The 20,277-nt window shown below is 52.8% G+C and overlaps 2 protein-coding genes across 2 annotated transcripts in view; one reads left to right on the top strand and one right to left on the bottom strand.

Annotated features, from left to right (window-relative positions):
* Window positions 1–20,277, bottom strand: part of CSMD2 (CUB and Sushi multiple domains 2) — a 495,152-nt gene that overhangs the window by 277,900 nt on the left and 196,975 nt on the right.
* HMGB4 (high mobility group box 4) lies at window positions 7,122–7,866 on the top strand. Its single transcript, XM_077844849.1, has one exon. The coding sequence runs from the start codon at window positions 7,255–7,257 to the stop codon at window positions 7,834–7,836; it is 582 nt and encodes a 193-aa protein (XP_077700975.1). The 5' UTR covers window positions 7,122–7,254; the 3' UTR covers window positions 7,837–7,866.

Genomic DNA, 20,277 nt, shown 5'->3' with positions numbered 1-20,277 from the left:
CTCGGTGCTAAGCCAGCAAAATGAGGGGCGTCCACGGCGCCTGGAAGAGACAGGAGCTGGACAAAAGGGTCAGTAGGTCTTGCTGCTCTGTGGCATAAGGAGGTAGCTTTGCCGCGTGCCGCGGGGGGCATCCGTCCGTTGACCATGGGCCTTCTCTGTCTCCCCCCACGTTGGTCTTGTTCCAGGTCTCCTCCTCCCCTCCTTTGCTGTGTCCTGCCAGAGATAAGCAGGCACGTCCAGTCCCCACTAGGCTGATCCCATTCTTGTGCTTGATCATCCGTTTCCATTATCTGTCCTCTTGCCCCCGAGACCCCTGGGCTGGGTGTGGACACCTCGCTTTCGCTCCCAGCAGCCTGCATCCCCAGCGGCAGACGCGGTTCTGTGCACGTGCACACGCTGCTGTGGTCCTAGGGGCGATCAGGGTCAGTCCGCCTCCTAGGCTCCGGGCGCTGTGTGCACGAGGACGGACTGGCCGGATCCATCTGGAGCGAGAGATCCATCAACCCAAGTGAGGATCCATCTCCCCAGAGGCGCCTTCCTCTCCTTCCACTGCCCTCCTCCTGCCATACTTGGCCTTGGTCCTTGCTGGCTCCTCTTCATCTTGACCTCAGTCAAGGGAGCTCCTAGAATCCCCGGAGAAGCTAAACACACGGACGCAAGAGTCAAACCAACTTGAGAGTGAGGGCCAGCTCTCCCACCCGTTGCTTGAAAAAGCTCCTCTCTTTCTCTAGGCTTTTCTGGAGAGGACATCCCGACGACATCATCGTCATTCTTACTAAAATATCACGGTCACGTGATTGACGGTTCTTGGCACCAAGTTAGTCCCAAAGAGCCTAGGCCTAGCGCTCATGACCCTTCCTTTCCCACCAGTCTGGCTTCCGGAAGATCCCAGTGGCCTCCCTCCACCACCACCTCCTTTCCCGAGACCTAGCCGGCCGTCACACGTTCCCTGATGGCCGCACGGCTCCCGCAACTCATGGCCATTTGTGGAGACGTGCGCGCGTACGTGAGTGAGCGAATGAGCTGCAAGAACCCAGGGGTGAATTAACTGGTAAGCGAAGGAGTGAATTAGTGACTTAATGAGTCAGCAAGTGAGGGAAGAAGAGTGTGTAAAATTGAGTCGCTCACACGCCTTGCTCCCACAACTAATCCAATAAGCGGTGGCATAAATGTTCCATCTTTATTAACACGAGCGGGGGGTAAGGACAGCGCGGGAAACCTTACGGGCCGCCAGCTGGACGGCAAAGACTCTGTTCCTTCCCTGCCGCCGCTTTAGCAGGTTACTCCGAGTGTGGTGGCTGCAAGGACGTGGCTGTCGGACGGTTCTCGGGGGCAGGAGTCCGGCATGGGGGTCACTGGGCCGAGAAGACCAAGGTGTCTGCAGGGCTGAGCTCTCTGGCCAAGGGGAGCCCCTGGGCGCTGGCCTTGCCCGACGTCTAGTGGCCGCCCCATTTTTTGGCCTGTGGTCTCTTTCTCCAGCTTCGAAGCCAGCTGTGCTGCTGCTTCAAATCTTTGATTCTGACGCCCTGCGTCTGTCACATCTCCATCTCAGGCTCTGACACTCCTGCTCCCCTTTTGCGGGGCCCCGCGTGGTTGCATCCGGTCCACCCACGTGACCCAGGGTGATCCTCCCATGTCCCGTCCGTTCCGTGATCACATCTGCGCCGTTTCCCTGGAAAGGAACTCCGTCCCGGGCTGTCGGGTATCAGACGTGGACATCCCCGGGGAGCCGACCTCTGTCTGCCCCAGATCCTCCACTCAGAGGGCCCAGGCTGCCAGAGGGTCACCCCACAGGAAGAGGGGCGGGAGGGTGTGGGCGGAGGCCGGTGCTTCCAGAAGCATTTATCAGACGCTGGAGGCCGGTGCTCTGGCTCCTCTTGGGGCCTGAGCACTGGGATCTTCGAAAGCCTCTCAGGTAGTCCCGGCGCGCCCCCAAATTCAGGGAACACGGTCACGGAAGACACACTAAGAGTACATGCTGCTCCAACTGAGGGTCAAATCCACCCTGAGATTCCCAGAGGAGAGGGATCAAGGGCCGGGTACGCTGGGAAGATTTCTGAAAGACCCCATTTTGGAATAAGAACGGGGTTGCAAGGTCAGCACCAGGGGTTTCCCGAAGAGCCCCCACCAGCGTCTGCTAACAGTAGCGTCTTACACAACCGGGGTGCTGTTAGCCCAGAGGAGGACCTCACTCAGGTCCCCGTCCCCTGCTGATGCCTTTTCTCTTGATGCGGCTCCAGCCCGGCATCCCCCGGAGCACTGAGGCGTCGGGCCCACCTGCTCTCTGACCCGGGTCAGCTTCTTGGGCTTCCCTGGCTTTCTCAAGACCGTGGCACTTCTCCAGAGGCCTGGTCAAGTATTTTGTAGACTATCACTTCGTCCAGGTTTATCGAATATTTTCTCACAATTAGATCAGGGGTTTAATTGGGGAGAAGGATGCCGTGACTGCTTAAGGTGGTCACTGCTGGCTGTCTCCACCGCCAAGAAACAGTTGGCCCTTTTCCACACTCGATTCACTAGAAATGGGGCCTATGTCCAACCCACAGGGTAGAGAGGTGCCGGGGGCCTCCCATCCCTCAGCCAGGCGTTCCCCACCACTGTCTTATCACCTCACGGCTTCTTGGCGATGAGGTCCTAACGAGCCGCACCTGGAGACGAGGTGGCAAGGCTGGAATCTGAATTGACGACTGCATGTTAGCACCGTGCAGTCACGAGGACCCCACAGGATCCCACAGGGGCTGCAGGGAGAGCCCCCCCCCCCCAAAAAAAAAGCTGGCCTACGGGGTTTTTCAAATAAGTCCATGGGGGACGCCAGGGTGGCTCAGTGGTTGAGCGTTTGCCTTCGGCCCGGGGCGTGATCCTAGAGACCCGGGATCGAGTCCCGCGTCGGGCTCCCTGCATGGAGCCTGCTCCTCCCTCTGCCTGTGTCTTTGTCTCTCTTGTTCTGTGTCTCTCATAAATAAATAAATAAATCTTAAAAAAAAAAGATATCAAATCAGTCCATGGACTGTAACCCATAGCGGGTCATGAGATGGGCCTGCAGGTCGCACTTTAAATAACAAAAGGGAAGAGAGTACATTACACACGTATTTAAGTGTGGTTTCGTAAAATGTCTGTTTTCTCTGAACGCTGTGTTTAGAGACCTTTATCTTTACAATGTGCATAAAATAGCACCCCTGAGGCGCTTGGCGGTGCAGCTGGTTAAGCATTGGACCCTTGGTTTCCGCTTAGGTTGGGATCTCAGGGGTGTGAGGCTGAGCCGCACATCAGGCTGTGGGCTCGGGGCAGAGCCTGCTCTCTTCCCCCCTCCCTCTGCCGCTCTCTCTACGCTTGCTTTCTAAAATAAATAATTTTTTTTAAAGCACCTCCTCTTGACACACACACAGTTTTTACGAAGATTAAATAAATTGATGCAAGTACTTCGAACAGAGACTGGCACACAAATACCGTGAAGTGTGCACGTGCACAAACGGGTCATGATGCAAAATATGTATTTCTTTATCGTAAACCGCAATTAAGAAATCAGAAAACACTGAACTCCCATCTCTAGACCGGTGTCAGCAGTTTATGACCTGCGGACAACTGCTGATTTTCGTGAAGTTTAATTGTGGGCAAGCCACACTCACCGCCGTGCATACGGTTTTCGGCTACTTTTGACCTAGGACGGTGGAGTGGAGTGCTCCCAATAGAGACCATATGGCCCACAAAGCTGGAAATATTCATTATCGGGCTCTCCAGACCACGGCCCTGGCCTAGAGGTCATCTTCCAACACAAGGGACATTAGATGCCTGTAGGGAGGTCACGTGGCCTGTTCTGCTACTGCCCCGGCAGGTGAACCTGCCCCTGCAGATCATTCCAGGCTGTGGGATTGCTGGGGACTCAGGCCTCGAGAAGCTGGGTACACTTCTATCTTGGACTGATGCCCACACTTGCTTTATTTATCCACTTGCATGGCTGTTCAGGGTGGAAAGCTAGAAACTACATCGGTCGGGGTCCCAGCAGGGAACAGATGGCCGCTCAAATTAGAATAATTTGAGGAGTGTTTAATAAAGAAGTTATTTACAAAGGGAGGAGCGAGGTGTAGGAAAGCCACAAGGGATAGCAGAGTCCTCGGAAGCCCGTAAAAGCAGAGTTTTTAGCCACCCTTGGCAAGAGGGGACAAGGAGAGTGAGCAATTGCTGAACCCGAAGGAGTCAGTCGTTAAGAAAGGACATCTTGGGGATCCCTGCATGGCTCAGCAGTTTAGGGCCTGCCTTTGGCCCAGGGCGTGATCCTGGAGACCCGGGATCGAGTCCTGCGTCGGGCTCCCTGCATGGAGCCTGCTTCTCCCTCCTCCTGTGTCTCTGCCTCTCTCTCTCTCTCTCTCTCTCTCTCTGTGTGTGTCTATCGTGAATAAATAAATCTTAAAAAAAAAAAAAAAAGAAAAAAGAAAGAAAGGACACCTTGATAGGAGCCTAGACCTTCAGTACAGGGTCTGAGACCCAGCTCCGGATGACCTCTCGAGGAGGAAGCCGGGAGAATACATGCCCTGACGTCACCTTCCCCTCCCCCGGATCTACCGCTGGGTCCAGCTTGGCCAAGCTGAAACGGAAGCCACAGCATGAGATCCGTGGATGTGGTCCGTATGCGTCAGCTTCAGGGCAAAGAGCAGGGTAACGAAGGTTGGAGATGCTCAGCTACCAGCACACAGAGGGCTGACTCTCAAAGGCAGGCATACTGAGCCTCCCTAAGGTTCTCTAGACCGTCCTCCCACGTCCTCCCTCCAACATGACACCGTGGCCCGAACCTCACAGCGTAGCCACGGCTCTTACCTTTCATTGCCTTGTCTTCCTAGACCTGCTAGGCTCCGGATGATTATCATAGGGCCAATCCTTCTGGATCCTTCCATCGTGACAAGGGTACAAGGTCGTGAATGGGGGTACAAATGAGCTGCTGGTGGTTGCATGAGTCCAAGAAGAGTCTGATTAATATCCACAGATGCTAGCCAAGCACCTCCTCGCAGCCCATCCTTCCACATTGGAAAGGAGCTGTGTCCTATTGACCTCGGCAGCCCAACTCAAACCCAATAAACAGGTGAGCCGACCCCTGGCCCTCGGGCGGAAGCAGCAGCGTGAAAAAGCTAACGATGCCGAGAGAGGTTCTCAGAGTAATTCATTCCCCGGCCCGACCCCCGACCCCCCTACCCCTACCACCAGCCCAGATGTCCTCGGCTGGCATCTGAGATCCTCCAAGCCTCTACATGCAGCCACAAAGCTACGGCATGTCATCTGGAAGGCCTTTCCCGGCCAGTCCAAGGCACTTACAGATATGAGATCAGAGGCTTCCAGAAACGAAGGGGCTGGCGTCACTAGTCTGGCCACCGTGGGGCGGAGCTGCGGCTAAAATTCGGGACTGGGGGCTCTCAGCAGTTCCCACCTCTCTTTTGCAGAGGATGGAAGCTGACATCAGGTGTGGGGACGCAGGCATGGACCGGAGCCCCATCAATGTGTCTGGTCTCAGGCCAGCTGACCTGTCGGGCTCGGCTGCCGAAGCCGCACACCAGCGCAGTGGGCCCGAGGCACCGGTCCTGACGTGGTGGCCTCAAGCACGGGCTCGAGTCCAGCAAATCAGTCCAGGTTCAGACTCTCACCTATTAGGCTGTTACCCTAATTTTTCTGTTACTGAGGCTCTGTTGCCTCGTCCTATGAATTTGGGGCTGTCATCATCAACCACCGTGTTGTGCTAACCCTGGTCCCGTACAAGCAAGGACCTCAAAGTGTCCAAAGGTCACTTGAATTGTCTTTTCTTTGTCCTTCAGTTGGAAGGCTGCTAGAATGTTTGCAGTGGCTGCCACGAGGGTACGAAGCTGACGAGTCTGGGTATCGCCAGCAGAGCCCCGTACTCTAACCCCCAAGACACAGGGACCCCGTGACGAGAGCGGGGCCAAGAATTTGATCTCATTTTCATGGACTCGAGTGTAATGAGCAAAACCCCCTCAAGGTTCTCCTCCCTCCGCCCACCACATCCCAGTTTCTTCGGAGAGATGCAGCGTTCAGATGTGCATGGCCCAGGTGCTTGGGTTTTATTTTTATTATTTTTATTTATTTTATTTATTTTATTTTTAAATTTTTCAAATTTTTTAAATTTTTAAATTTTTAATTTTTAATTTTTTCCAGGGTTTTATTTTTTAAAATTTTTTATTTATTTTTATTTATTTTATTTATTTTTTATTTTTTTCCAGGTGCTCGGGTTTTATTTTTTATTTTTTTAAATTTTTTAAATTTATTTTTATTTTTTATTTTTTCCAGGGTTTTATTTTTTTATTTTTTAAATTTTTTAAATTTATTTTTATTTATTTTTATTATTTTTTATTTTTTATTTTTTCCCAGGTGCTCGGGTTTTGTTTTTTTTTTAATTTATTTTTATTTTTTATTTTTCCAGGTGCTCAAGTTTTATTTTTATTATTTTTATTTATTTTATTTATTTTATTTTTAAATTCTTTAAATTTCTTAAATTTTTTAGATTTTAAGTTTTTTATTTTTTCCAGGTGCTCGGGTTTTACTTTTTAATTTTTTTAATTTTTAAATTTATTTTAATTTATTTTAATTTTTAATTTTTAATTTTTTCCAGGTGCTCGGGTTTTAAATTAGACAACGTTGTCCTGACAGGAAGCGAGTGACGGCCGTCATACCTGATTATTTTTAGACTTACTACTGAACTCCTTGAATGGTGTGAGCTGCCACCATTTTGAGGCAAACAGAAAGACTTCCCATTTCGTCGTGACAGCTCTGGAACCATCCACCTCCTCGTGTTCGTTATTTCCATCCTGGCTTTGGAAGGGAGCACGCGGCATCTTGACAGTCGTGCACAGAGGACAGTAGACCCCACTGCTCGTTGTTACTACACCCAAGGGACAGAAAGCTCCCACAGCTGAGCAGAGCCCATCGCCTCCGGGAAGTCAAGGCGAAAGGCTCCAGGAGAAGCAGCTCCAAGCCGCCTCTGGATGAACCACGTCTCATGAAAAGCAGAAATGGACCCTCAGCAGCCAAGCAGCAGGAGCAGCCGTGCGCCCGTGCCACAGGCTGGGAATGATGTCACAGTCCCCTCCTCTGACTCAACAATGCCTCCAGCCCTGAAAAGGCCGACCCCTGACTGTAGCTCTTGCAGAGAGAAAAATTCACCGCAAGCAGAGCACCTTCTAGATTGCTCCTGGTGCGTGGAGACAGAAGTCTCTGCTGTCCACGTTACTGAATCCAGAAAAAAAAAATGACCTTATGAACATGGGAAAAGAAATCCAGCTACGGCCCAAGGTGAACGTGTCTTCTTACATCCACTTTTTGCTGAATTACAGGAACAAGTTCAAGGAGCAGCAGCCAAACACCTACCTGGGCTTTAAAGAGTTCTCTAGAAAGTGCTCAGAAAAATGGAGGTCCATCTCGAAGCATGAAAAGGCCAAATACGAAGCCCTGGCCAAGCTCGACAAAGCCCGATACCAGGAAGAAATGATGAATTACGTGGGCAAGAAGAAGAAGCGGAGAAAGCGGGACCCCCAGGCGCCCAGGCGGCCCCCCTCGTCCTTCCTGATCTTCTGTCAAGACCACTATGCCCAGCTAAAGAGGGAGAACCCCACCTGGTCAGTCGTGCAGGTGGCGAAGGCCTCGGGGAGGATGTGGTCCGTGACGTCAGGTGCCGAGAAGCAGCCGTACGAGCAAAGAGCAGCTGTCCTGAGGGCCAGGTACCAGGAGGAGCTGGAGGTCTACCGTCAGCAGCGTAACACCAGGAAGGGCCTCCAAGGGTCACCTAAGAACGAGCGCAGAGGGAAAGCCGACCCGGACGGAGCCGATGGGTCCAATTAGAAATAAAGTGCCGTTCGACTGTGTCGCCCATCGCTGGCCTCCTGTGTGGCGTCCGGGCGGCCGCTGCTGCCGCCACCTTGAGGAAGTGAGTGGGGCGGTGGTGGACCCGGGGTCTGGAAGCTGATGCCGGGGGGCGGCGTGAGACAAAGGGGCAAACGGGTCCAAGGCTGCGTGCGAGGTCAGAGCCTATGGGGCTTGGCTCTGGCAGGCGGGTGGCGGGCTCCAGATGTAACACGGAGGTGGCCCAGGTGGGTGCCGCCTGGTTGCACGTGGTCATCCAAGACCTTCCTCAGGCTCAGGTGCGTGAGTGCCAGTCCTGCCACCGTTCTCATCGTCCTTGAACATCAGCAGGGCCAGGTGGCCCAGAGTTGAGGTCAGCCTCCCCGCTGAGGCCCCCGAGGAGGTTGCGGGGTTGCAGGTGTGGTGGGCCTTGGGGGACTCGGTTGCTCAGGAATTCCAGAACTGCTCCCCCAGCGAGCGTGAAGTACTATCAGTGGGGCCCGGAGGAGACCCCACGGGTGGCCCCTGCTCTGGTGGGAATGAGAGGCGGGGCTGATTTTACCAACACTTGGGCACCTGCCTCTGCCCAAGTCGTAGGACTTCGAGCAAGCCCTGCACGACCTTGGTGGGCGTGCACCCAACCGTTTGTGGTTGGAAGCGTGACACACATGGAGTGGACGTTTGTTGCCTCTGTGACCGCCCGGTCCCCATTCCTCCTCCTCTTGCTCCCAGCACCCACCTTCGCTCTTCTGGCGAGGTCCCCGTCACACGGATGGGTTCTGATTGGCGGGGACTATAGGACTCGGGCAAGGAGTCCTAGGGGACGGTGCCGCCCCGAGGCGGTGGCAAGCCATCTGCCTTGTTCTTGGGCCAAAATGGCATAGGAGGATAGTCTTGGACTTTTCAATGAAAATGAGCCCACAATGTTTCTTTTCTTTTCTTTTCTTTTCTTTTTTTTTGTCTAAGGTAGTCTGAGTTAGGGTTTTTGGCCACTTAGGATGAGTCAAAACTGGTAACTTGACACAAATGGTACTGTTCTGTATCCGTGCTCTACGTTTCAGGCGACGACACACCATGGGCAATGCGTCGAATCAACCAATATAGGTTGATACTTAATATTTTGAAATGGCTCTTGACCCCTTGACGTCAAAAGGGTTGGGCCACAATGTGAAATCGCTTTTTTTTTTTTTTTTTTTGTCACAAAGTCAGGCATACGACAGGCCTCCTTAACTCCATCTCGACTCCTGTTGCATGATGGACTTTGCTACCCTACGGCTCTTTGAACTCTGACCCTCAAAACGAAAATAAAAACGCACGCTTTGAAAAGCCCTATAGACCTGGAGGGCCTTTAGGGGATAGAAGGGAATACGGTAGAGGGATTCAGAAATGCAGGGTCTGGAGTCAGGCCATTTATGGAGGACGCACATGTGGCAGATCCTGTGCTGGTTCCTGGGAGGCCCTGCCTAGGCTCCGGGCAGGTTCCTGCCCCACTAGAACTTTCCTTCTGATGAGATGGACGTGGGGTACACTGCAGCGCTGCAAGGGAGGCTGGACATGAAGGCTGCCAGGGGCGCTGGGGGTGGGAGGGGGTGCCCCCCACCAAGGAGACCTCGGACATCTTCGGGGAGGAGGCAGCTCCATCCTCCTTGCAACCTGCCCTGGTGTTGGCCCGATCCCTGTTTCCCACTCCCCATTCCCCACAGCTGGTGTTCCAACTTGGCCCTGCCTCCCCCCTCTCAGGGGAGGCCCTCGTTCTGCCTCATTGAGAAAACAGAGATCATCACACAGTGGCACTCCTGGTTTCCTCCTTTCTCGGCGTGTGATCCACACCTATCCCCTCCCCCTGGTCTTGAGCCTCACGGGGAGCCAGGACGCACCCGTGACCCCCTTCCCCTGCCTCCCTGGGGCCTTTGCTCCTCACTGTCTAGATGCAAATCCTTCGGCCTCTAAGCTTGCACAGCTTGGCGCAGTGCTGTGATACAGGTGGTTCTGATCTTTTTTTTTTTTTTTTAAGATTTTATTTATTCATGAGAAACACAGAGAGAGAGAGAGAGAGAGAGAGAGACAGAGACACAGGCAGAGGGAGAAGCAGGCTCCCTGCTGGGAGCCCGACGCGGGACTTGATCCCGGGTCTCCAGGATCACGAACTGAGCCAAAGGTGGATGCTCGGCCGCTCAGCCACCCCGGGGGCCGCAGGGTGGTTCTGATCTTAGCCAAGTTCTCTCCTCCGCATCCTCCCCTGTGGGACCTCTCCCTTACGGGCTGTTTCAGCGAATAAATGATATAATACGTGCAGGAGCCTTTGGCCCCATCCTTAGCACTTAGTATGAAGTGTGCGGGGCATCCCCTAAGTGGCTGTCTCACGATCCCTCCCGGCTGTGTCCACACCCAGCTATGATCCCTTCTCCTTATGGGCAGGACCCGTGACTTGCTCTTAACCAACAGAACGGAGCTAAGGACAGGAGACGCGGCCTCCACGGTCATGTAATGATCTACAAAACTGCATCTTGCTGCCTGATTTTCTCTAGAGACTTCGCTGGCTTGATGAAGAGGCCAACCGGGGACAGTCACGAGGCAAGGAACTGTGGTTAAGTCTCTCGGAGCTGACCATGGCCTCAGACCAACAGCCAGCAAAAAACTAAAGCTCCCGGTACTACAACCATAGGAACCTGTGGTGGCGACCACGAAGCAGGGACGGACAGGTGTCCTCCCCCAGCAGAGGAGAGCCCCGTCCCTGCTGACACCGTGACGCGGCCTTGCGAGGATTCCTTACGGGATTCCTGACCCACAGACACTGCCAGCCACACACGTGAATGTGTGTTGTTTTCAGCTGGTGAATGTCTGGTAATTTGTCTCATGGCAACAGGCCGCCGACACGGCACCCAATAAATGCCAGCGTCCTTATAATTCCAGAAGAGACTGTCTTTGACCTTATTTCTCCCTCTAGCTTCGACTTTATGTTTGATTTCCTTTCCCTTGTAGCCTCCCGAAGGTGGAGGAGATGCCCCGGGGCGGACGGACCCCGACGTACTCCTCCACGCTGGTTGCAGTTGGGTTGTCTGGCCTCCAGCCCGCCCCGTGGGCTCCCGGTGGGCAGCAGCCGTGTGCTGTTCCACACGCCTCCCACCACGGCCCTCCCGCCGCGCCTTCCTGGCCTCCCGTGTGATTAATTACGGGAGCACGGATGGCCAAGCCAGAGTTTTGACAACAGTCTGCATCGCCCCTGCTGAAGATGAACCCCATTAACATCCCTTTATGAAGAAGTCGACAGGGGGGTGTGAATCTGCGGGCTTCTAATGGCCGTGATGTAATGACAGTGAGCTGCAGGGAGGAGGCGGAGAAGGGGGGCAGGCCCGAGGCCGTGGGCTGCAGGAGAGGCAGGCAGGAGGCCTGGTGTGGTGCCAGCCGGGCTCTGTGCCCCTGTCCTTGGGACGAGGAAGGCGGGGCGTTTGGGTCCATCACCGTCTCGATGACTGAATCGCTGCACTCTGATCCTTCCCTCCTAAAGCTTTTCCTGTGTTGACTCACTCATTCATTTATTCATTTATTCAACAAATATTTATGTAAATCTTACGCCTGCAATATACCAGAGACCGTTCTGGTGCTAGGAATAGAGCAAGGGCCTTGATCCCTTACATTCCAGGCAGGAGGAGACAGATACTAAGTCAAAAAATAGACACAGCAGGAAAAAAAAACACACACACAGCAGATCTTTTCTATTTTTTTTTGGTAGTGTCAAGCTCTCCAAAGAAAATAAACAAGGGTAATGAGATAAATGATGACAAGTGGGGTGGAAGGCACTTGAAATCAGTGGCCAAAGATGACATCTGGGTTTAAGTTTAAAGCACAAGAAGGAACCAGGTGCGCCAAGTCCTGAAGAAAGCATTCTTCAAGCAGCAGGACAGCCAGTGCAAAGGTCCTGAGGCAGAAGTGAGCTTTTGGCATATTAGAGGCAGAGGAAGGGAGGCCAGGGTGGCAAGATGTGAGATGCCGCTGGAGTGGGGCCGGCCTTGGGAAGGATTTATTTTGGAATCTAAGTGCAATGCGGGGGGGAGCCACAGAGTCTTCTGTAGGGTGGGACCCGTGCCTCCACTTTGACTTCTGGGTATTGGTCATTCTAGAGCCTTCAGGAACTATTCAGTGCTAACAAGAGGGTGCTAGCGCCTCTGAGGTCTGCATGAGCAAGAGATAGGGCCAACAAGTAACCAAATCCATGACACTTTTCTTTTTTAGAGGGGAAATAATCAGGAGCCTCTGCTTAAGTTCTCGTCGGGAGCAGCCGTAAGCTAAAAATCAAACGTGGAAAGTGTGAAACTTCTACCCCCGTGATTCATCTCCCGGGGACGGCAAGAAGGGTGGGCACGGGGAGCAGAATGTCCCATAAGGACACCTCTTCCCAAGTCTCCTATTTGCATATAGAACAGCTTCCCCTGGGCCAGCGGTCCTCACCTCGACCCTACATCGGAATCCCTGCCGAGCACGCCGGTTGCTAGGCCCCACTCCTAGAATTCGATTCCATTTTTTTTTCTGGGGGTTGGACCTAGAATATGCGTTTCTAAAAGTTCCCAGGTGACCCTGATGCTACTAGCCTGGGGCCCACAGAAGAATCCTCCTCCCTCCTGCAAGCCGGGCAGTCCCTTGGAAGAGTAATGATCGGGACTTCGCTGCCTAAGGGGTTGGAGAGGAGGAGCTGACCCTACTCTTCTCGGTCCCCACCCACCGTTGGGCTGCACGGCACACACTCCAATTAGCTCCCTGGTAACAGAGCCAACAGGACGACCCTCATTTGTCTTTCTTCTGTACCTGCCAGCTGGTTCCAAACCTGATGGCAATGAGCAAATTTATTGGGTTTGCCTCGGATTCCAACAGAGAAGTTGATCCCGGTTGCAAAACAACCGATTACCATCTGGAACAGACAATTGTGTCGGGATCTTTTTTTTTTTTTTTTTTTTTTAAGATTTATTTATTTATTCATGAGAGACCCAGGCAGAGGGAGAAGCAGGCTCCATGCAGGGAGCCCGATGTGGGACTCGATCCCAGGACTCCAGGATCACGCCCTGAGCTGAAGGCAAGCACCAAACCACTGAGCCACGCAGGGATCCCCTGTGTTGGGATCTTTATGGTTGATTTTAGCTTCCGCTGAATCATCCATTGTTTGAGGACCAAAGGATCCAGTTTCTGAACCATGAGGCCCGAGGGTCAGGTTCATGAACGGTCCTCCGGGTGCAATCACCGAGGCGATGACATGCTCTCGCTTTGTGTGCGCCTCTAGTCACGCTCCCCCAAATAAGAGCTGCCCGACAGGTGTGCTGGGGAATAAAGGACATGTTCCGGGATATGGCTGCAAGGGAAGTCCGATGTGTAGGAAGTGCCCTGTGAACGAGGGGGCCTGCCCTGGTCCCTAAAAGAGGGGAACATCACACAAAAAGGCAACTGAAGTGGGAGAAAGGCCAGGCAGGGGCCCAGAGGGGGCATGTGGTGTTCCCAGCTGGCTTTGACCTCCGGGTGAGCATGTGCCACCCACGCCCGCGTGGGGCCACCCCTCGTGAGCCTCCAAGCACCAGCTCTCAGTGCCCATCGCTCCCTTTCCAACCCTTTCCCTGCTCTGGCCGCCTGACTGACATCGTAAGACCCCCCCCCCCACCCGTCAACCGCAGCGTTCCCGTGGCTACCTGTCACCCGCTTCCAGCCGTCGCCGCCTCTGCACGGCCGCCCACGTCCGGCTCCCTGAGCAGCCCCCGGTGACCCCACCTCCTGGTACTCACGCCCTTGTTTAATTCTGCTACATGTGGGCTGGGCCTAACGGCTTCACTCCTAATGAATGGCACAGGGCCAACGCGGGAAGACGGGACCCCCTCACCAGCAAGGAGGCTCCAGGAGACCACGTCTGTCTCTCACGCTCGCTCAAAGCAGACCGATGTGTTGCAAGCTGCCCTGCGGGGACGCTCGTGTGGCACCGAGTGAGGGTGGCTTTGGCCGACGCCCAGGAGAACTAGGCACCCTGTCAACAGCCTTCCAGGAAGGAGTGCTGCCCACGCCCGCGAGTAAGCTCGGACGGGGGGGAGGGGGGGACGGGGTGTTCCCCGGCGCCCGGGCACACCTTTGCTGCAGCCTGATGACACCCAGATGAGCCGCACCCGATTCCTGACTCACAAACGAGGCTCATGGGCGCTGTTGGCTCAGGCTACTGCGTTTTGGGGTACTTTGTTACAAACCCAAAGAAACAATAACGCAGACTGTGGTATCCAGAGAAGACACAGTATCATGAAAACTACCTGAACCCTAAGACTGGCTTTGGAACCAGACCATGCGCAGAGGCTGGGAATATTTTGTGGAGCTTCTTAGAAGAGTCTGGACTCTGAGGAAGCTGCCAAGGTAAGCTCGGAAGGCAGCGAGGACACGTTACTGGAAACTGGAGGGGGGATCCTCGTGACGTCACGCCGGGCCGCAGCAGCGTCGTCTACGGCCGACTCCGCGCTGCCCGGGTCCAACCTGCTGAGTGGGTTTATGGGCTGTGTCACCGGCTCCGGGAGATGGAGGCGGGGACCCCCGGACTCCAGCGACCGAGGTCCTCGGGGCCATTTGCCTCCCCTTTCCCAGGCTGTGTTCTGTGACCATACGGGGACACAAAGTCCTGGAGCCCCCGCAGCGTCCTCTGCTCTGGACTGCGACCCCATGTTGTTGCCATCGACCTTTCGGAGGCTCATCTGTTCTTAACTAGCTCTCTAAACCCCGAAGCATTACAACTCCGGGAACTTGGGAAATTCGGCTTCTTAGAGGATCCGTGACCATCGCCGTAATCCCCGGTGTTTACGGAGCTTCCTTTCTGCGGACTGGGAGAGCCAGCCAGCCGGTACCGTAGCGCAGGGGATGCCCCGAAACTGCTCTCAGGTTCTCTTCATGGAGCGCCAGGCCCTTCGCCTTATTTTGTTAGGCTCAAGGAGGTGGATGAAGGGAACGAGTTTTCCTCATTTCTGTCGGAGGGCCACCAAAGAGAAGCTGGAACGGCCAGGCTGACGTGGAAGCTGCGCGGTGGGGCTGGCGCCCAGCCCGTGCCCTGTCCTCACGCACCCCCTTCCGCCACCACCGGAGGTGCCCCCTCTTAGCGTCTGCAGCCTGGACGGGGAGTTGGTGCTCGATTAGCCAGCTGAGCAAATCAGATTCTTTCTCTTGATAATTCGAATCAAGAAATACAGCACGTCTGACCTGGCATTTGCAGGGAACGTCTGGGGCCACGCGTGCTGATTGAGAAGCAGGGGGAGGGGAAGAGACCACGTGGTGCCTGAGAGAGCCCGTTCCTCGGCACCTTCTGTCCGGTGCATTTGTTCAATAAACCCTGTGGATTCCTGAGCCCGGGCCATTGCACGAGCTGTCGCTGGAGGAAGGTGAGATGTTGGAGATAACCTGCAGCTCCCGCTTGGCTTTCTGGGTCACAACATGCCTTCCCCTAGCTTGAGTGGAGGATGCATCTGGGCCCCATGGGCTCCAAGTACATGGAGATGGGGGCAACTATGCCTCCCAGCTAAGGGGACGGACCAGGGCCGCCCGGGTGGTTCAGCTCAAGGCGTGACACTGGAGACCCGGGATCGAGTCCTCCGTCGGGCTCCCTGCATGGAGCCTGCTTCTCCCTCTGCCTGTGTCTCTGCCTCTCTCTCTCTCTCATGAATAAATAAATAAAATCTTAAAAAATAATAATAATAAGGGGACGGACCAGACAGCACAACAGGTGGGTGGGAGACCAGCACATAGTCCCCCCCGGAGGCCCCTGATGACCTTAATCAGAAGCCACCACAGGCCCCCCCACAGCTGCTGGGGTGTGGGTCATGGCTGCCCCAACCTTCCAGCTTGAAGGATGAGGACTAGGAAAGACCCTGTAAAGGAGTCACCGTTAAGACGCAGCTGGGCTACCTGGTGCCACCCACCGTCCTGACGCAGAGGCCCCGTGAGCGCAGTGGATGAGCAGCCCACATTGATCCGTTTACCTGCCTGATGACTCTGTGCGTTTAAAAGACACCCACGAAGGTCAGGGCTGGAAAGGCACCTTAGGGGAGGCCCCAGGACAGCCCGGGGTTGTCACAAATGGGACACGCAAGACCCAAGGACACTACTGAGATGTGACCTTTTCGGTTTCAATCAAAGGAGTCCAAAGCTCCCATAGTTTATCGAACAGCTTTCGGGGCTGGGGGGTGGGGGTGGAAGGGGGATTTTGTTGTGCTTTGTAGCCTCACCTTCCCCACAGAGAAGAAAGCCAAGAGAATATACATTTATGTGGAGTCTGTAGGACTGCATCAAAAGCCGTTGGATGAGAAGAAAAGGAACCTTCTTACCAAGGAGGCAACAATGTGTTGTCACTGATTCGGAAGCCCCATCACCCCTGCTCCACAGGCCAAGACCGGAACAATCCTAGATTTCTCTGAGCTGGAGATTCCAAACGGAGCATGAGGGACAGTGGCTTCTCGGGGGCTGGCTCTTGCCCAGCCTTTACTCAGCCACATTTCGGGGTTCAACCTGCCTTGTCGAGGTGCCAGTGAGCCTCCATCATGAGCCCCATCCTCTCTTGTCAAATGGATTCTGGAAACAGTCTACTGCCCACCTCCCAATCCAATGTGCTCTGTGGGATTGAGTCCCTGCAGGTATCCGCTCTACCCTAAGTGGGGCCCATCTGCCTGCCTGGTCTGCTCCGGTCTCGGGCCCCTGTTCTTGCTCTCCTGTGGCCCTTTCTGGGTGGCTGGCGTTTGGCTCTATTTTCCTGCAGGCTGGGGTTTATCTTCCTCATCTTTGTCAACCTGCAAGTGTCCCTAACCTAAAATTGACAGGCACGTGGGTTGTGTGCCCACCCCATTCCCTGATAATGTGCCTTCCCCAAAAGAGCCAGCTTAGATTGCAGGTGGAATTGGCCTTATTTCTTTGGTTGTTGACAGGGACAGTTAGTCTGCTTTCAAGTCCTGCCAGCATCACCGTAATTACGAGCATTGGCTTTAGGGTAAAAAGTGTTGGCCCCGAATTCTATACACATGACTGACCAACTGTAGGAACTTGGGCAAGTTAACAAACTCCGTTCTTTTGAGGCTCACTTTTCTAGGCTACGTAAAGGGGAGGTTAAAATCTGTCCCATGTGACTGGTGCAGAGTCTATGACAGCATAAAGGACAATGGGTATAAAGAACTTAGCAGAATGTACCACACGTGACGCTTAACACGTAATGCTCCCTGAGAGCTTACAACACATTAAATTCTGTGCAAAGTGCTTTCTAACCATCACTTTAATTTGTACAGTGATCTTGTGAGATCCTATCCCAAATTTTTATTTTTATTTATTTTTAATATTTTATTGATTTATTCATGAGAGACACACACAGAAAGGCAGAGACACAGGCAGAGGGAGAGGCAGGCTCCACGCAGGGAGCCCGATGTGGGACTCGATCCCGGGTCCCTGGAGTCATGCCCTGGGCCGAAGGCGGTGCTGGACCGCTGAGCCACCCGGGCTGCCCTGATACCAAATTTTTAAAGGAGAAATTTGAGGCTTAAAAGGTTTAAGTAAGTTGTCCAAGGTCAACAGCTGCTCAGTGGTCGAGTAAACATGGATTGTGATCTTGTGGAGACAAGATTATGATTTATCTGATTTGACGTCCTAGTACGATGCCTCGCGGATAGTCGTCACTCAAAAAAACAAACAAAAAAAATGGTGTTGAATTAATGTGTGACTCCCAACTCAGTGCTCCTTTGCACAACGGAGTTACGAGCTCAGTTCCATCAGCTTACTGCTTGTCTCTCTCTCTCCCTCCTTCTCTTGCTCCCACCCTGTCTCTGCAGTGGGGGGACTAAGCTGTTCATCTGTGTTTTATTTCTGCTGGTGTTTGTGTTGTTATCCCTGGTACGGCTGCTACTAGATGTTTTAGTACATCCAAACCTTCTGTCCAAAAGGATGTATCATTTCCATACCACCTACTCTAATCAGAGTACTCACGGATTCAGCACTTTGGACAGAGCTGGGATTTTTGCGCTAACGTGTAGTCGGTATCAGATTTGCATTTAAAAACTATTTACATTAAATGTGTGACCCACATATGAGAAACTACTGCACTCCCCATTTCTAGCTCAGCGGCTCTGGCTCTCTCTTCCTTCTCATAGTCTAGGAGATGAAAAAAAGATCGCCATAAAGATTTTAGGAGTCCAAGAGAAACATTACTCAAGTAGGATTTATTTCAAAGGCATCATTCTAAAAAAAAAAAAAAAAAAAAAAAAAAAAGGCATCATTCTGAAACTGTGGCACATTGTTTAAAGGGGAGGCGAAGCTCCTATCGGTGGGATCTTTATACTCAAATGAGGTCCAAATGTTACAGAAGATCCTCTTAATGCCTGCCAGGTGAACAACTTCTTCAATTTGGTTCAAATCAGCAGACAATTGATAAGAGTATTTTTGGCATCTCTGAGCCTGTTCTTGCAACCAGTGATAAGAGGCAATAAGAATATGTTCTTTTCCCCACTTGCACTATGACAAGAAGAAAGGTGGTCCCTGGACTGGCACCTTCGTGCCTTCACACCCCCGTACGCAAATACATTTATGAGGCCCAGCATGTGTCAGGCACTGTGCTGCACACTGTAAGGAAAGCAAGGCACATTTTCTGCCCCCGAGGACCGATTTCCTGGTAGGGGACAGACAATTCCCTCACAGAGCACACGATGTAGTGAGATAAAGGTTGTGATAGAAACCAGAGTTTGTCACTAAAGGCTTGTTCCAGAACCGTGCGGGATGCTCACCGTCTTTTGTCTACCTGGCCAACTCCTATTCGTTCTTTAAGAACCCGATCAAATGTCGTCTTCTCTGTGAATGCTTTCCCGACTCTCCAAAAACAGTTATTATCTTTCCTCCTTGGGGTTCCCACAATATCTTGAAGAAAGGGATAAGTGGGGATGACAGAGACTAAATAACTCTTATTTATATATAAAAGGCCCGCAGGATTAAAAAGCAAGAATTAAGTGTCAAGGAGGGGCTAGAGATAGCTGAGCTGGTTCTTGCAAAACCTAGTGGAGAAGGCCGTTCCAGATGGAGAACACAGGAAGGATACAGGCGCGCCAGGACGGATGGCTGTGATGTACCTATAAAATGGCAAGCATGCCGGCACATTGTGGGGAGCCAACGAGGACGGGAAATGGCAGAAAATGAAGCTGCTACCTTAGGGTGGGGTCAGATGATGAAAATCATCTCTTGAGAAGTTTGCTCTTCATCCGGTAGGTGGTGGGGGCTATCAAAATGCATTTTAACTTTTATTGATTTTTCTGCACCCGGAAAGTAATATTACAACAGGTTTGTCATAAAACTTTTAGAAAACACGAAAGAATAATGAATAATATATAAGCATCCCATTCACCCATTTTTTTCTCTTCTTTTTTTAAATGCCTGTTGTATACGTATGCATGTAAAAAAATTTAACTCCCTTGGATCCCTGGGTGGCTCAGCAGTTTAGCGCCTGCCTTCGGCTCAGGGAGTGACCCAGGAGCCCACCCACTTGGGCTCCCTGCATGGAGCCTGCTTCTCCCTCTGCCTGTGTCTCTGCCTCTCTCTCTCTGTGTGTCTCTCATGAGTAAATAAATAAAATCTTAAAAAAAAATGGGTTGTGCCAATTTATAATCTCGGCAAAGAGGTTCAATGACTTGCCTGAGACTGAACAGCTGGAGAATGGGAGGCTGAGAACTGAACGTGGGCGCTATGGCAGGAGCTTTGGTGGGGAGAGGGGACCGGGGCGGCCGGAGGGGATTGGGTCTGGAGGGCTTAAACGCACTCAGGTGAAGATAGATGGTCTAAGAAAAGAGCATCAGAGGACAAAAGAGCTGTTTAGCAGACAATACATGTAATTTCATACTTGCTCTAAAGCCGCCTAGATCTTGACTTCCCACCCGACTGTTCAAGACTGAAGAGAAGTGAATCATCTCTACCTCTCTCTTGGCTGGTGCTGCCTCGTTGGCCCAGGCCTTGGGCTGGCACCAGCAGGAAGGGCACGGGCCCCGTGGAGGTGGACTCCGGAAGGATTCCCCCTGCCTGCCCTGGGCTTACAGAACAAGCCACTAGGAGGCAAGGCTTCTTAGTTCTCTCGTCATTAAGTGAGGACCCAGTGAAAGATAAAAGACTCTCAATCCACAGCTCTTGATCCTCGTGACCTTGAACCATGAGCTACCATCTTGAATGGAAACCCCGTAAGATAGACTATCCCCTCTCTGCTCTCCCTCCACACAGGTGCCATTTTCCTCTCCGTAGGTGATGTGCTCGAGTATAAATGTCTTAGGCTTTGGAATCAGACAGACCTGGGGCTCCAATTTTGACTCTGCTGGTGACACGCTGTGTGTCTCTGGGCAAGTTGCTAAACATTTCTGAGTCTCAAATCATTCCTAGACCATATGTGATGATGCGTTTGCCTTGCTGGGGAGTAGTGAGTACTACGAG

Source organism: Canis aureus, chromosome 13 (genome assembly GCF_053574225.1).
Source record: "Canis aureus isolate CA01 chromosome 13, VMU_Caureus_v.1.0, whole genome shotgun sequence".
Lineage (NCBI taxonomy): Eukaryota > Metazoa > Chordata > Mammalia > Carnivora > Canidae > Canis > Canis aureus.
Note: the sequence above shows the minus strand (reverse complement) of the source record. Positions and strands in the feature narration are given on the sequence as shown.

Excerpts from the sequence above, each read along its gene's own strand:
- HMGB4 (XM_077844849.1), top strand. The coding sequence starts at position 7,255 with ATGAACATGGGAAAAGAAATCCAGCTACGGCCCAAGGTGAACGTGTCT.